At 41.4% G+C, this 17,997-nt stretch overlaps 1 protein-coding gene across 1 annotated transcript; it reads left to right on the forward strand.

Annotated features, from left to right (window-relative positions):
• Positions 1 to 3,518: 3,518 nt before the first annotated feature.
• LOC114641774 (zinc finger protein 184-like) lies at positions 3,519 to 17,112 on the forward strand. Its single transcript, XM_028790794.2, has 3 exons — positions 3,519 to 3,948; positions 8,447 to 8,932; positions 17,024 to 17,112. Exons 1-3 carry the CDS (start codon positions 3,534 to 3,536, stop codon positions 17,110 to 17,112), a joined length of 990 nt encoding a protein of 329 aa, XP_028646627.2. The 5' UTR covers positions 3,519 to 3,533.
• Positions 17,113 to 17,997: the final 885 nt, after the last annotated feature.

The raw sequence follows: 17,997 nt of genomic DNA on the forward strand, positions 1-17,997 counted from the left end.
AAAGACGCAAGTCCTCTTACCTTCTGAGAACTGTGGCATTGACTTGGGACTGAAGTATTGGTTCTTGTGACATCCCGAGCTGAAAGTGACAGAAATGGAAAAAGTCAGAATTTTTAAACTTTCTCCAACCCTCTGTGATAGAAATTGAACATCTTGTTAAAGAAAGAAACATCTAACAGGACAAAACAGTTATTAGGCAGGAGAAAAACTGCTCATGGGATCTTTTTAATTTAATTTAATGCCTTAGAGGGAGCAGTCTGTTACAGCCTGGTCAGAATGTTCAGAGTAACAAAGAGTAGAAATTCATTTAATAAACTACTAGCTGATTACTCCGTGACTTCGCTCACTGAGTGCAAGGGAAGAAAATATAATGTAGTCTATAAGTTATTAAACAGTAAAACATTAATATTTAAGAAGTAAAGATACATTGAGCACTGCTGGAGTGGTTTGGGGTAAACTACATTTTAAAGGTGCTATAACACAACAGGTAAGTAGTACAAACAGCAGCTAAAATGTATTTGGATCATTTCTCGGTAGCAGATCCCTTGTGAAAGGCGCTACACGACCGCTGTGGTATAGAAATTACATTTTCTATGTGTTCGTCCAAATTTCTGCCTGACAACCTTGCACTAAGTGCCTGTGATTTACTTCTTAAAATAATTCATCACAAAAGGAACCTTGAATGTTGCGGGGTTTTTGTGACCCAAACTCACCTTAAGGGACAGTAAGTAGTCATGCAGGGCAATTTACAGAGTCCTGCTTCGATGGCGCTGATTAGTCATTCGCAAAGATTTCCACTCTCCCAGGAGCCGACGGGGCACTTGAAGTGTCGCAAACAGTGCGAGAAGAGAAGACGCTGCCCGAAACTGCGAAGCTCTCGACCCGGCGGAGCAGGCCGACATTTCGCGCCTCCCAGCGTCCACTTTGTTCTCACGCACATTGTTTACAGCTCGGCGCAGTTAAAAAGTAGAAAGACGCAAAGCTGTTTTCCTCATCTCTTCTACTATCAAGTACTGCCAACTAAAAAAAAGTTACAATGTGGCAGTTTCCGCGACAGTCACATGGATGAAAAAATAAAACTTCTCTGTCAGAACGCGCCTGGCGGCAGACGGCTCAGCGCTGTAGTTCAGAGAGGACGACGCGGGGTGCACTTCTATGGGATAGATCGGCCTGTTTGTGTTTACTTCTTTTCAATATCAATAAAATAACTCTCTCACAAATAACAATTCGTAAAGACGATATAAAAATGGTGTCCACAAACGAAGTGATTAGTTCCTGTATTATAATATGTACTGTGGTCATACGTAATTTCCACATCACGTGGTCATATGTAATTTCCATTTCAAATGCGAAAAGAATTTTATACAGTAATCCCTCTTCCATCGCGGGGGTTGCGTTCCAGAGCCACCCGCGAAATAAGAAAATCCGCGAAGTAGAAATCATATGTTTATATGGTTATTTTTATATTGTCATGCTTGGGTCACAGATTTGCGCAGAAACACAGGAGGTTGTAGAGAGACAGGAACGTTATTCAAACACTGCAAACAAACATTTGTCTCTTTTTCAAAAGTTTAAACTGTGCTCCATGACAAGACAGAGATGACAGTTCCATCTCACAATTAAAAGAATACAAATATATCTTCCTCTTCAAAGGAGTGCGTGTCAGGAGCACAGAATGTCACATAGATAGAGAAAACAATCTCTAGCAAACAAATCAATAGGGCTGTTTGGCTTTTAAGTATGCGAAGCACCGCGGCACAAAGCTGTTGAAGGCGGCAGCTCACACCCCCTCCGTCAGGAGCAGGGAGAGAGAGAGAGACAAACAAAAATCAATACGTGCCCTTCATGCTTTTAAGTATGCGAAGCACCGTGCATGTCATTTCAGGAAGCAGCTGCACAAAAGATAGCAACGTGAAGATAATCTTTCAGCATTTTTAGACGAGCGTCCGTATCGTCTAGGTGTGCGAACAGCCCCCCTGCTCAATCCCCCTACGTCAGGATCAGAGAAAGTCCGCGCAAGAGAAAGAGAGAAAAGTAAGCAATCTAGCTTCTCAGCCATCTGCCAATAGCGTCCCTTGTATGAAATCAACTGGGCAAACCAACTGAGGAAGCATGTACCAGAAATTAAAAGACCCATTGTCCGCAGAAATCCGCGAACCAGCAAAAAATCCGCGATATATATTTAAATATGCTTACATATAAAATCCGCGATAGAGTGAAGCCGCGAAAGGTGAAGCGCAATATAGCAAGGGATCACTGTGTGTGTATATATATATATATATATATATATATATATATATATATATATATATATATATATATATAATATATTAGAGATTGCATTGACTGACACTCTCTGTAAATTCATACCTTTACTGTGGTTGGTTCGTTTGTTTACCCCCAGATGACTTTATAAAATAAAAGTCTGTTATATTATCTTATACCTTTGAGTTGAGCCACCACCCTTAAATTTTCTGTACACATAACGACTGTCCATTCTGGTTCTTTTGCAGGACATCTGCTGATTTCTTTGTCATCTGTTAGTTCATTTTGTTGTTCACTTGTCCTTTATCTGGTGTGAAAATGAACATCCTTGACACACAAAACAAGGTTTGAGGCAGCCGCCCGTATACTTCATTCCTGGCAGCAAAAGGCAAATATAAGCAGAGTTGTGTACAGAATTGAGTCCAAGACAGAACTGATTAACAGAGGGAAGATGGCGGGTGTTTAAGATCAGTCGGGGGAAGTGATGTCATCAGGACCCAGAAACGGAAAGTGACGTCTTCGGGGTTCTGAAATTGACGTTGCCAGAATCGGGCAGAATTTCCCATGTCTGGTCTGCAGAGATTAAAGAGGAAGGTTTAGTGCACCCCACTACCCCCTGGCTTGGCATAGAATTATCTTCTTTTGGTCCTTCTAGCTGCACACGTGTGCTCCACTGGTTTCCTGATACGCCAGCTGATGTTTCTGACATTTATTATCCTTTTATTCTATTTCTTTAAGACAAACGCTACGTTACCCTAAATTATTCTTCCACACCCCTTCTTGCTGTGGTGGGCTGGCACCCTGCCCTTGCGTTTGTTCCTGCCTTGCACCCTGTGCTCCAGCAGACCCCCATGACCCTGTAGTTAGGATGTAGCAGGTTGGATAACGACTGACTGACTGACTGACACCACTTCTTGTCTTTGTCTTGGTCAGCTGGACTTTGTCTGAGAATATCAGTCAGGTTTAGACTCCAGATCTCCTGAAAGTTCTTAGGCTAACTTGGAGGGTCCCCAGCATTTCAAATTTGTCACAAAAACATAGCTGGCAGTCTTCTGTGTTTGGTAAAACTGAACGTTAACCCTGATATGAGCTCAAGTTCTCTTTAGTGAGTTTTTATGTTTTATCACTTTTATTTTGGCAGATAAATAGAAGCCTCCTTTCCAGTTCCTGTGGCCATGCAGTGGGGTGTCTAATGTTCTTCTTAGACAGAAGTGTCCACGTGAGAAGAGCAGACACTTGGGCGGGAAGAGAAGACTCTTATACGGAACATGGCGTCAGTCAATGATGATGGCATGGATGCGAGACTGGCACACATTAAACAAGAGGACTGTGAGTGGGGCACACTGGGTGATTTGTGTGTCAAGCAGGAGGATTTTGAAGGAGCGATTTCAGATTTTAAAGAGGAGCTGAAGGTGGAGACTGTCAACATTAAAATTGAGGACTCTGAAGATTTCTCAGGTCTTCTTGAACTGGAAAAGCATGACACTGGCAATATTGTCATGCAAAATATTTCTGAACAATCGCATAATGGTTTTCATCCCTCGCTCACTAATATGGGACAATTGGCTACGCAGCAGAATTGTGTGGAACTGAAATTTGAGATACCAGAGTTTGAGGAGAAAATCACTGAAGGAAGTGGAAGAGAAGCAGAAGAACTGCAGTCATCTGGGAATGTTGGAACAAGTAAGTAATGCGATTTAATGTTAAAGAAAGTCAAGCTGATAAGATGTGCAAGTTCTGTGTGTGTCTGTGTTGCCACTTTCAGTTAAGCGTAACTCAGGGTGGGATACACGTTTGAGGCCAGCTGCTTGGCTCACTGCCTCTCCCAAAAAAAAAAAACGTAAAAAGTATTGCATTTTTTGGCACGAAAAAATACATTTTTGCTAAATCTCAAAAGTATAATAATGATACAAACAATAATAGTAAAGATGAATAAAAATAATATGAAATGAACAATAATAATAACTGTAATAATACTGTAAAACTATTAATGGAGCCATAACAACATATATTCTCAAATTGTCAAAGTGTGTGGTAAATCTTAAAGCCGGTGAAAGACACAATCCAGCGTCACAGTCGGGACAATAATCGCGGGTTTTTCTTTCCAGATTTATCAGTTTTTGAACATCACGCTGCACAGGTATGAGTTGGATTCTGTTTTTTTTTTTTTTTTCTTTTGGATGTCTATAATCGGTTAAATGTCTACCAATAAGATGCTCCAGATTGATCTGTGATGTGTTTGGTCGACCGCATCTCTTTGGTGGAAGTTGGATTTGTGGCAGTGATTTGTTCTACAAACTGGCGTGTAGCATTTGCATGACATGCAGTTTTGCCAGCTTTTTGTTTGTATAACACAAATTCTTTCCAAATGCGCCGTTCCACCAGATGATGAAATATCTTTCTGTAATATTTCTTTTGTTGCCTCCACATAATAGGATAGAAAGTCGATTCTTGATCCGCATGATCTCCGCCGCCCCTCGTGCCATTGTAGTCGAGCACAGCACAAGGCTTCGTCACCTGCTTGTCGCCTTTTGCCTGGCCAGTGACTGCAGCTGCATTATGTGCAGAGCTAAGAGGACAAACATCTTGCTTGTCTTTCCATTTCAGCACAAACACTTTACCCTTTTGCCAAGCTACTAGCGCACCTCGCTGTAATTTAGCTCAACCCAAGTCGTCAGGGCTGCCACGATGGTTGGGACGCACCGTTCCATATGCACCGGTCTTTCTTTGCAGCAAAATGCCACATAGCTCTGGTGAAGTTTAAAAACTGTCCATGGTTACGTCTATCACAGTCCGCACTGATGACATAGCAACGCCATACTGATTGTATTTCAGATCCAACATTGTCCCTTTCCCTGTGTACAGAACCAAATTCCAAACGTGTCTCATTTTATATTCACAAAGCTCATAAAACTTTATGCCAAATCTTGCTCTTTTTCACTAACGATGTTCTGTATCCATGACAGTCTGCCCTTATAAGCCATGAGACTTTCACTGATGCTGGTTCGGAATGTAAACACTCTGAAATTTTGCTTCAATGGCCTGGTATATCTCCCCGATGTTCTTCAGTTTGGATGCTGGACGGGTATTCTCATTAAAGTCTTCATTGTTGGTAAAGTGCAAATATTTCATAATTAGTGAAAACCTACAATCGTTCTGTTTCGCTTGTATCTGTCGTGCTCGATATAAACGACAGTTGCCACAACTACTATATCCCTCCACAATAATAGCAAGGAATCCGTGTTTCTGGCAGTGTTTCAGCCTTAGGCTTATCTTCAAGTCTTCAACTCCTCAGTGTGACCAGTTATCGACTGTAATATTTGACTGTTTATTTGGTGCATGCTTTGTTACTGACCGAAACTGCATTATGACACTACCATTTTAGGTCTCCTCTTTCCTTCACTTCAACGTAAGCCTCCTGATAAAATGAAAAGGCACATACAGCCTAGCAGAAACGGTTTTGCTGGCCTACATACTCACACCAACGCACAGAAGCAGAAACATGAACATCACGCCAGACCAACCAGCATAGGCAAGATGACTTAGAACAACAAAGACAACGTATGACAAACCACAGAGTAACGTTATCCGAAGATCAGCGGCAGCAAGTCTTACACCTCGCCCTTTCTGAATGGCAGCGGCAAACTGCCAGACAACAAGAAACACTAGAGGGATTCCATAACACTGACAACTCAAAACAAGATATTCCCTTTATATTACGGCGTAGGCAATTCCCCGTTCGTTTAGCATATTGTATGACTATCACCAAGTCACGACAACAAATGTTTAATAACATCGGAGTTTATTTACCATGGACAGTTGTACACTACATTTTCCAGAGTTACATTCAAACCCGGGTTAAACGTACAAGTAGTTGTGGGTTACACGCAGAGGAATGTTTTCATTGACAATAACATTTATGCAACAAATTGCGTTTTCTGACAATTCTTATAGACGCCATTATGCTACATTACCTGACAGCCACACATACTGACTGACATGTGCCCTGCTTTTCCCATCTTATCCAATATGTTCTATTCACCTGTTCATGTTACAATTTGTATTGTAAACCTTCATGCTGTTGTAAGGGAGTATAATAACATCCCATAGTAATCCTGTGACTATTCTAATATTGAGTCCTCTCACAAGTCACTTCTTATTAAAATAATCTCCTTTCTTACTGTAACGTGTGATGTTCTTCTCTCTCTACCTCACCATCATTTCATTAACACTTCTTGTAAAATTTCCGCAAGTACAATTTGTTAGTCAGACATAATTTCTCCGAAGAAGGCAGCACTGACAGCACTTTTACAGCCCGAGTGATTCTCGGTTCTAACGTTTACGCGAGGAGCATCTGTACAGTTGCCCAAGTGACCCTCGGGACTAACGTTTTTAGTACGATTTTCACAGCCCGAGTAATGCTCGGGGCTAACACTATGGAGGTTAATTAAATGTCAAAAACATCACATCTTCTTAAATAGGTTTTCTCAGTTGCAATGCAATTTTTGCAAAGTAGGCAAAAAAAAAAAATCCAGATCCGAGTGATTTTAATTCTTTTCTTTAATAATAATTCTTTGCATTTATATAGCGCTTTTCTCACTACTCAAAGCGCTCAGCAATTTCAGGTTAAGGGCCTTGCTTAAGGGCCCAACAGAGCAGAGTCTCTATTGGCATTTACGGGATTCGAACCGGCAACCTTCCGATTGCCAGTGCAGATCCTTAGCCTCAGAGCCACCACTCCGCCATAATCCATAGGCGTCTGTAGTTTTCTGGTGCTCACAGCTGTGCCAAGTTTGATTTAGAGGGTGTGATTCGCTTTTGGGTTACCAGTCCACAGCGTCACATCCTGTCACACAGGCAGACATTTACTCTGAATGTGGATTCCTCAAGTTGTAAATTTGTCATAACTCTGAGTGCCTCACAGAATTTTCTTTATAGTGTTTTCATTAAAGTAACCTACACCTACAGAATATGTGAGGAAAGTTAAATGACGCAGGACGCACATGTCATAGTATTACGCTAGTAAAGATTAGGAAACGAAGCCTAAACAAAAAGACAACAGCACTTGAGAACAGTAAAAATAACCAAGTGTGAGGGGGCAATAGTGACCACTGGACATGGCGGCCTTGAACGTGTCTTTAGCTAATTCCTCGTGACAGCCTCACTTCATCAACTCCACTTGGCCGATTCCATTTTCTTAACTGAGGGTCTCAGCAACTTTTGAGGTGAGGAAGACATCGACCTGAGAATGAATGGAAGTCCACAGTGACACACACTTCCACGCTCAGTCACAACAGTCCAGTCTTGAGACAACAATTAACACCGCAGTAGTGAGAAGCAAACCCTGCTGAATGCACTTCACCGTGAGTTCAGTAAAATCGTGGAAAAGATCGGGGATTTAATCAAACTTGGGGTTGGAGAACCTGAACTAGTGATGAGTGGATAATAGTGCAGTGGTCTTAGATGTCCAGAGGGGCCTGGGAAGCATCTGCCAGCTATGCTGGACCAGTTATTGTGGCCAAAAATATAATCTGAGCTGTGAGGCAGCAATGCTAACCACTGCACTGGCATGCCTCCCATCAATAGATCAACAGATCAATAACCACAAATCAAAATAAAAAAACAATACCAATACCTATAAAAAAATAAGAAAGAGGGAGAGTGAGAGACATCAGCGCCAAACAGCTTTGCAACACACAACCAGAACAGCACAGCCCACTACTTGTACTGCTTAATCTGCGTCTCCCAAGCTCCTCTCACTACAACCAACTAACACCCACCGAGCCTCTGATCCAGCGTTACTCGGGGGGTCCTCCTCATCCACCAATGACTGCTACAGCTCTGCCGTGTCACACTGGCCTTACAAAGCATTATGGGGTGCTGGGGAAAAAAGTTTGTCTGAGGTGGCTGTGTGTCAAGTATTTGGGGAATCATTCAGCAAACAAGGTCATTACTGAAGCCAGCAAATTTGATGTATTATTTGGTGAATTTCACTGATCAACACTACACATCAGACACATTGTTGACAGGAAGATGGAGAAAGACAACAGGCAGAAGGAAAACATGGAGAAAGATTAAAATGAACGTCAGTGTGAGCTGGCAGCATCCACACATGCACCACCTACAGTATCTCTTGTTAAAAATGTGTTTATTTTAAGAGGAAAAGTGTTTGTCTTTGCAGATTTACAGGAGGATGGCAGCTTCTCCCCATCTTCATGTGTTCAGCCCTTTCTTCAAGGCAGAGTGCAACAGAAACAGGAAAAGAAAAAGAAACCAACAAGAGGATCCGAGCATTTGACAGCAGCCTCTTTGCAGTGCAGTTCTCTTAATACTGTGAAGCTAACATCAATAGCAGCCATCAAAATTAACCAAGTCGTTCACAGCACAGACCAAGAGTCCTTGTGTGTGGGCCAAGAGAGCAGAAAAATATTTAAAAGCAAATCTGATTGTAAAGATCTCAAGTTGAATGATGTGAAACCATATTGCTGTTCTGAATGTGGCAAAAGATTCCTTTACAATAGGGACTTCAAAAGACATACAATAATCCATACTGGTGAAAAGCCATATGACTGTTCTGAATGTGGCAAAAGATTTAGCGATGTTAGCAGTCTCCGACAGCACACAAGAATTCATACTGGAATAAAGCCATATGGCTGTGCAGAATGTGGTAAGAGATTTATTAGTAGCGGTCATCTGAAGGAGCACACAAGAATTCATACTGGAGAGAAGCCATATTGCTGTTCTGAATGTGGGAAAAGATTCACTTACCACAGCACTTATTATAAACATGTAAGAGTTCATACTGGAGAGAAGCCATATTGCTGCTCTGAATGTGGCAAAAGATTCACTGAGAGTGGCGCACTTTATAAACATGCAACCGTTCATACTGGAGAGAAACCGTATTGCTGTTCTGAATGTGGAAAACGATTTGCAGCTACAAGCGGTCTTTGGAAGCACACAAGACAAATGCACGTTAGAGATAAGCCCTAGTCTTGTCCAGAATGGGGCAAGCTATTCTCTGGTAGCAGCAAAAGCATACATGATTTCGTAGAGAAGAAAACCCTTATTGCTTCCATGAACTTGGGAAGCAAATGGCTAGTAGTGGTCCTCGTCCGAGACAAACAAATTCATACTAGAAGAGTAGCCATGTTCAGCTTAAAATTATATACAGTGATCCCTCCTCGATCGCGGGGTTGCGTTCCAGAACCCGCCGCGAAAGGTGAAAATCCGCGAAGTAGAAACCATATGTTTATATGGTTATTTTTATATTGTCATGCTTGGGTCACAGATTTGCGCAGAAACACAGGAGGTTGTAGAGAGAGAGGAGCTTTATTCAAACACTGCAAACAAACATTTGTCTCTTTTTCAAAAGTTTAAACTGAGCTCCATGACAAGACAGAGATGACAGTTCCATCTCACAATTAAAAGATTGCAAACATATCTTCCTCTTCAAAGGAGTGCGCGTCAGGAGCAGAGAATGTCATAGAGAGAGAAAGAGAGAGAAAAGCAAACAATCAAAAACCGATAGGTGCTGTTTGAGCTTTTAAGTATGTGAAGCATTGTATGGGAAGCATATCACCCAACAAAGCAACCACAAGCAAGCCCAGCAAGGAAGGGAGCAATGTGAAGGTAGTCTTTCAGCTTTTTTGAGGAGCGGCCATATCCTCTAGGGGTGCGAACAGCCCCTGTGCTCACAATATATTTGAGAAGTTTTATTTAATATGTAATACGTGCTCTGAATGGGTAGCTTCTCAGCTATCTGCCAATAGCGTCCCTTGTATGAAATCAACTGGGCAAATCAACTAAGGAAGCATGTACCAGAAATTAAAAGACCCATTGTCCGCAGAAATTCACGAACCAGCGAAAAATCCCGATACATATTTAAATATGCTTACATAAAAAATCTGCGATAGAGTGAAGCCGCGAAAGTCGACGCGCGGTATAGCGAGGGATTACTGTATTGAGCACATCTCTCTCGTTTAAAATTGTCCAAAATGTTTCGAGGGCAAAATCCATCCTGTGAACATTGCAATCGAGTTCCATTCTCACTACGCCACATGTTTTGGGTGTGTACCAAATTAACAATATTCTGGACTAAAACTTTGAAATGCCTGTCGGACAGCCTTGGTCTCACAATCACTACTAACCCATTAATAGCTGTGTTTGGTGGGCTCCCAGAGGGGCTTAAAGTGGAGAAGGACAAACAAACTGTAATTTCCTTCACTTCACTATTAGCACGTAGACTTCTCTTGCTCAACTGGAAGAATCCTAACCCAGCTCTTTTAAGGCAGTGGGTAACTGATGTTATACACCATTTGAAATTGGAAAAAATCCAATTCTCCCTTCGAGGATCTGTGCAAAGCTTTTTCAAAAACCTGTCAGGATCGAATCAATAACATTTTAGAATAAGCATTTATATTGGGGAGAAAGACTCCATTCTCTCTTTACTGCTCTCAAACGTTTTACTCCAAGCTATTGGCCTTCCTGTCTTTCTCATGGGTGGGGGTTGAATTGAATTTAGTTTTGTTAAGTTTGACTTGTATTGTATGGAATGTTACTTGCTTTTAATAAATTCAATAAAAGATTTATAAAAAGAAGAGTAGCCACGTTGCTGTCCTGAATATAACAAACAATTCACAAAAGTAGCAGTCTCCAGAAACACTTAAGAATCCACACTGTTATACAGATGTGAATGTGGCAGGTGGTGGTCAGTCAGTCATTTCCTAGCCTGTTTAGTCCTGAATAAGGCCGTGGGGGTCTGCTGGAGCCTATCCCAGTTAGCATAGGGATCAAGGCAGGGTCCTGCCAGTCCATCGCTGGGCAAAAACACACCAAACACACCCCAGGACCAAATTAGAATCTCCAATTCATCTAACCTGCATGACTTTGGACTGTGAGAGGAAACTGGAGCACCCGGGGGAAACTGATGATATTCCCATAATAGCAGCTTCCACAATAATAAAAAAATATATATATCATACTACAGAAAAAGCCGTATGACTGCTCTAAATTTGGTAAAGAATTTTCACTTTTAAGAAACATCAGTGCACTTCATAACAATAAAAAATAAGCGATTCCCATAGAGCAATGGACTTCATTGCCATAAAAATAATTTGTAATAGTTGAAAGGCCCCTGGCTGTTCTAAATGTGTCATTTCACATGAGAGAAACCCTGAAGGAGTAAATATGAGGGTAATAATAAAAACTCGAAGGAAACAGCCAATGCTAAAGCTCACAGCTGATGATGTCTTGATAAGTACCATCATAAGGTGGGCTTCATTGTATACAGTGTGTACCACATCTCATCAAGATGAACCAACTTACAGTGATTAGTATGAAAAGGACTCAGTTTGTAGCACCATCCCTACATCTGGGACTAGTAGACCACCAGATGGCGCTGCTTTGCAAAATTTCTCAGTAAGTTCACCTTATTAAAATATTCATAGCAAACTCAGTAGTACTAGGGTGTTGTACCGTGTTAGCCATTATGAATGTAGAGAAAAGCCAAGCAAAATGACACCTTTTATTGGCTAACTAGAAAGATTACAATATGCAAGCTTTCGAGGCAACTCAGGCCCCTTCTTCAGGCAAGATGTAATACAGAAACTGAAGTTTCCTATGTTTATATACTACATATATAAACATAGGAAACTTCAGTTTCTGTAGATCATCTTGCCTGAAGAAGGGGCCTGAGTTGCCTCGAAAGCTTGCATATTGTAATCTTTCTAGTTAGCCAATAAAAGGTGTCATTTTGCTTGGCTTTTCTCTAGCAAACTCAGCAAATTTGTAATTCTTGTTCTGATTTCCCTTAATATAATAAATGTATTTTCTCATCTAGAATAGATAATGTGAAAATGTCTTTCCATGTGGTGCTGCTAGCCTGATTGTGGCTGCTCAGGCTTGCCCTGTGGACCCCGCAGCATTCTTTTGATATCCTCACATATGTGTGAATCTGAACGTTCAGATTTACTGAGGTGGGCTGAAGGCTACAGCCCACCTTACTGTTGGCCAAAAAATGAGCTGTGCTTTATCTGTTTTTGTTTGTTCACACAGTTTCAGATGTTCCTAATAAAGGATATGCAGCACAAGCCAGTGACGACTATAGAAAAGTCCAAACCATTTGTGTTGTTAAATATTTCCACAGTTATTTCCAACAAAAAAAAAATTTCCAGGAATGCATTGAACACAAGACGGTGTGGTGATCAGAATGTGACTGTGGAGCATCTTTTGATTTTCAGCCCTCCGCACTACTGGCAAGCCTGGTCATCTCTGGCGTAAAGCCACCCTGAATACACTCTGAAGAGGCCTGAAACAGTTTAATGTCTTTTTAACATTCATTGTCTTTGTTGAATCATTTTCTAACAGATTGGTTCTATGTTACAGTACTGTATTTTTTTTAATTCACTCGTCCATTCATTTTCTTAAAATATTAATGACAAAGTGTTGTTTCAATGGTTTGTCATCTTTGTCCTGCTGAGTTTCTTGATTTATTAAGGTCTACAACAGGGGTAGGCAACGTCGGTCCTGGAGTGCCACAGTATGTGCAGGTTTTTGTTCCAACCCAGTTCGTTAACGAGAACTCAATTATTGCTGATGAAGCACATATTGCTTAAGTGACATTTTAATGCTTCATTTTAGTGGTCTCGCTTGTTAAGGTTCTCCAACCTTAATTGCTTATTTCAATCTTAAACTGCTGCATTCAGTGTTTTAATTGCTCCTTATTAGCAATAAGATGTAAAAGACAAAGCAGCCAGCAGTTCTCCAGCTAGCTTTTTTCCAATTACATCTGTGTGTGTTCATCATGCACTGTTTGAGTTAATAAAACACTTAATAGAAAAATGTGACAGACTGAAAATGATCTGTTTTAGGCTTCAAATCATTTGGATGATATCCTTGGAAAAGAAAAAAATCTACGATATAAAAGCCTTACATTGCACAGACTAACAAGCCATAAAATTAAATAAGGTCTGAGATTGGCAATGATTGGTTTCTAATTAAGCAATTGGGTTGAATGAAAACCTGTAGCCACTGCGGCTCACCAGGACCGACGTTGCCTTACCCCTGTTTTACATCTTATTGCTAATAAGGAGCAATTAAAACACTGAATGCAGCAGTTTAAGATTGAAATAAGCAATTAAGGTTGGAGAACCTTAACAAGCGAGACCACTAAAATGAAGCATTAAAATGTCACTTAAGCAATATGTGCTTCATCAGCAATAATTGAGTTCTCGTTAAGGAACTGGGTTGGAACAAAAACCTGCACATACTGTGGCACTCCAGGACCAACGTTGCCTACCCCTGGTCTACAAGACCAGAGACTGCAAAGTTAACTGTAAGGTGTAAGAGAGCAATGGTGAGGGCTCCTTAGAAATGGTTGGGGTTGATGAAAATATATATACATTGGAGCAGAGAATGGAAAAAATCAAAGGTTTACACGTATGAAAAATCTACAGCCTCAAACTGTGAGTGAGAGATGTACTGAGGGATATGGAAATTGTAGAGGGAGAAGTGTGGTGTTGATTAAAAAGGCTGACATGTGATACATCACCAGGAACTGACTTTACTCACCTTGCATTGGTGTATCTAGTGATGCCACCTGTTAGGAGGTCCCACTCTGAAATTGTGAGCCATCAGAAAAGGAGGCCAGCTTGAGATGAGACAATGTGGAAGACTCCTCTGTGCAGCTCATCTTCCTTTCGTTTGCATTATCTTTCTATATTTTATTTCGATATCTTCCTCTTTATTTTTATGACTCGATTTCTCTGCTGAATATTAATCTTCGTGCTGCCCGCTGGTGGTTTAACACATCTCTGCTTTGAAACACCGAGGTTCTGTGCTAAACTTTCAGCAATGTTAAATTCACTTTTTACAATAAACTCCATCAGTGATCATATGTCTAGCTGGCTGTAAAAAGTGTTATTCGCAACTTCACAATTTTGTTTTCTGCGAACCAGGCACGACTTGAACAGCATCGAAGATTCACACCAACATTTGACAGATCCTGATTATGAACGGCCAATTTCCATGGTTTGTTCAGAATTAAAGTCTTTCCTGCTTCACAGGTCGGAATTTGAGATTCACCACACTCACCCACGATATCGTGTTTCCAGTTCAAAACCAAGTAAATTACTGCCATTGAAATTGCGCAGCTCTGATTCTTTCACTTCAATTGCTGCCATCAAAAATAAATTGGGTTTTTTCGCACTAACACTCCCCAACAAATTATTAGCTGCTTCTATGAGTTCTATTAAAGGCGTTTTATTGAGACTTTTAACATTTCTTCTGTGGAGCATTTCTCATTTTTTACTTTCTCGTATACGAAGTACAGGGAAAGTATTGTAATTGTCCAGAAATTCCATTTGAAGATTTTTGATGAATCTCGACGTTTTAGACCTCCCTGAATCCGAAAATGCCATTTTTGGAATTACATGGACAGTAAGGGAGCAGAGCAGGAGAAGCAGTTGGATGTGGAAAGAAATGAGAATGTGGAGATGGATGAGTGGAGTTACAAGAAAGGACAGAATAAGACATGAGACAATCAAAGATTAAACAAAAGTAAGAACGGTATCTAAGAAAGTAGAGGAAAGCAGGATGGAGTGGCATGGACATGAGATGAGGAGAGAATGAGTATGTGGGGAAAAAGAGTGATGGGAATGAAAGTGTAGGGGAAGAGAAAGTGAGGGACGTCATTGTGGAGGTGGATGGACAAAGTAAAAGAAGATGTGAAGGAAAAGGGCCTGACTGGTGAGGAGGTGCAGGGCTGAATTGTATGCAGAAGCTTAATCAAGAACGTCGACTTCCACAAAGAAGTGGGAAAAGATGAAGAGGAGGAAGAAGAAGAAATTGTAGAAACATTATAATGTAATGTAACCTCCCAGAAATGTTACAGCGTAATAGAATCCCATATTTCCAGAAATATTTTGGATATAAAAACGTATTTTCTTAGGATTACTTTTTTAAAGTGAACAACTCACAGCACTCTGACAATAAAGACACAGCAGCACTTGAAGCTGTGCAGAGAAGAGCAGCCAAGTGCATCATGGGACTGAAGGACATGTCCTACTGTGAGATCCTCAGAGAAAATTAAACGTGTTTAGTCTGAGCAGAGATGACTGAGTGGGGACCTCATCCAGGTCTTCAAAATCCTCAGAGGCTTTGATAAAGGAGATCCAGCGCCATGCACCACTCTTTGCACTGTTCAACGTTCCTCTACACTGTCATTATTCATACTATTAGCTTCTCACGTTTCTTTTTCTCATGTGATGGTATCTCTCCAAACTTGCTCTTTAAAATTTCTTCCACTGCTTTTGTCAGTTTTTTCCTGTTAGCTCCTACAACTCCGCATTTCTTTGCTGATGTTTCTGCTCCAAAACCATCAAATACATCCATCTTGTCTGTGTTGCAACCATGTGTTGCAGCTGCCAGTCATTTAACTCATTGGGTCCTCACTCCCATCTGTTCAAGAATTACACTACTCACGTTGCCAGAGCAGATCCATTAAGATCATAAAGGATCCCACACACCCGGCACATGGGCTGTTTGAACTTCTGCCCTCTGGAAAACGTTACCACAGTATGCACTGCAGAGCGACCAGATTTAACAGGGGCTTCTTCCCCCAGGCCATCATAATACTAAACTCTGTTAAATAAACTTTGTCCTTTTGCTCTCTTACTTACTGTGCACTTTATTACCATAAATTGGTCTTCCATCCATCCATTTTCCAACCCGCTGAATCCGAACACAGGGTCACGGGGGTCTGCTGGAGCCAATCCCAGCCAACACAGGGCACAAGGCAGGAACCAATCCCGGGCAGGGTGCCAACCCACCGCAGGCTGAGGGCTTAATATTTTTTCCAAAAAAAAAAAAATTTCTGAAAAGCACACAAAGCAATGGTTTCACACATAAATCAACATAAAATGTTTGTTGCTATGTGCCATGGCTGCTGTTGGCGCATGTTCGGCATCTCTGGTGGCAGTAGTTGCGTGGGGGCACCTCGATTGTCAGCAGGAACGCACGGTGGGCCGGATGCCTGGCTGTCTTCACACAGTAAGTGGGTGGCGGTCACAATGTGGTTTGTACCTCTTGTCATCATAAGTGGTGGTCCTCCGAGGTAGGCACATCAGCTACATGAAAGTGTTCAGCACCACGATCAGCTGTGGACCTATCAGATGATGCTGGTATCTCACTTTTGTTTTTGATATCCATCTCCAAATCACTTGCATCAAACTTGGAGTCCGACAAGTCAGAGTCCTATTCAATGAAATGACGTAAAATGTCCATGGAGTATTTTGCTTTGCACATCTGCTTTGGTGTCTCGCCAGATGTCGGTGCCAATTTAGAGGTTGTTTGCTCTTCACTACTCATGCACGCACAGGGAATCGAGGTTAAATCAACAAAGCTATGTAACTTTCCTTCTAGCAAAGAGAGTCAAACTAAAACGTAACGGTGAGTTTTGTTGCAGTTTACAGCTGATTACCGTCCTATACCCCTGAATTTTGGCAAAAGTCAACATCAGCCCTGAAAGAGTTAAAACAATCAACACCCCCTAACTCTTCTCACCACACACCTCAAGCCACAAACTATTAGTATGCACAGCCAGGGTTTCATCTTAAGAACCATTTTGACGCAGTCCCAGTTACATTGAGCTTGCCAGCCTTGGCAAGAATTTCATTGTCTGCCACTTAACATGACGGAACCTTCAGAGAGACCATGTTTAGGAAATGGTTGAATTTCTCAGTACACCCTCCACATTTTACAGGTGTAAAGAAAAGTGAGGAGGACTACAACCCTAAACACCTTCAGCTTCATCGCTGGGCTTACGCCTCTTCTGCTTCAGATGTGACATGAAGTCTGCCCGAGGCTACACTTGCTTTAGTGGTCCTGGTGTTTACTTCATCATCAGTGCCAGTGCCCTGGGACTGTGTGCTGCCAAGGTACATGAACCTGTTGTCCACACTGAGTTTTTGATTGCTGATTATAAAGTTGTGTCCAACATATTGTGTCCCTGGTGCAGAATGATGGCTTACTTCAGTCTTCTTATTGTTAGTAATAACCGCAAGTCAGTCCATTCATCAGAGAACTTATCACCACTGCAGTGCTTATCAGCCATTGATGTATCATTGAGGTCACAGTTATAAGCCAGGAAGAACCCCTGAAGATGTATGTCCTAAAGTTACTTTATTTTGTGAAGCCTTCTAAGGTTGATTAGTTGCCCATTTGTGTGGTAACTAATGCCAATGCTTACATTATAGTCTTTAAAAGCCTCAGTGAACATGGTGGAGAACATCAGGCTGAACAGCATCAGCACCGAGACTCAGCCCTGCTTAACTCCATGTCACTGAGTGAAGGACTCCTGTGTGTCACCATTGTCCTGAACTTTAGCTTGCATAAAATCATGAACTTGCCACACCATGGTGATGAATTTTGTTTAGCATCCATACTTTGAGTTGATCTTCAAAAAATTCATTCTGCTAACCTTGTGGAACGCCTTAGTCAAATCAATAAAGCAACAAACCAGATCAACATTTGGCTCCTGACATTTCTCCTGCAGCTGCCTAGCAGCAAACACCATATTGAGAGCCTCACACCTTCTCAGAATCAACATTGGGCCTCAGGAAAGAGTTCCTGGTTAAGATGTGAAGTAAGATGATGAAGATGAAGCCTGGGGAGAATCTCACCTGTGACAAAAAGCAAGGATACACCACCACGGTGATCACAGAGCTCTCAATGTCC

Source organism: Erpetoichthys calabaricus, chromosome 5 (genome assembly GCF_900747795.2).
Source record: "Erpetoichthys calabaricus chromosome 5, fErpCal1.3, whole genome shotgun sequence".
NCBI classification, from domain to species: Eukaryota; Metazoa; Chordata; class Cladistia; order Polypteriformes; family Polypteridae; genus Erpetoichthys; species Erpetoichthys calabaricus.

What these genes read in the sequence shown, in the direction of transcription:
- LOC114641774 (XM_028790794.2), top strand. Translation starts at nt 3,534, where the DNA reads ATGGCGTCAGTCAATGATGATGGCATGGATGCGAGACTGGCACACATT. An exon ending in ATCTGGGAATGTTGGAACAA is followed by an intron (nt 3,949 to 8,446) that starts GTAAGTAATGCG and finishes TTGTCTTTGCAG; the next exon opens with ATTTACAGGAGGATGGCAGC. An exon ending in ATATGGCTGTGCAGAATGTG is followed by an intron (nt 8,933 to 17,023) that starts GTAAGAGATTTA and finishes CACATTTTACAG; the next exon opens with GTGTAAAGAAAAGTGAGGAG.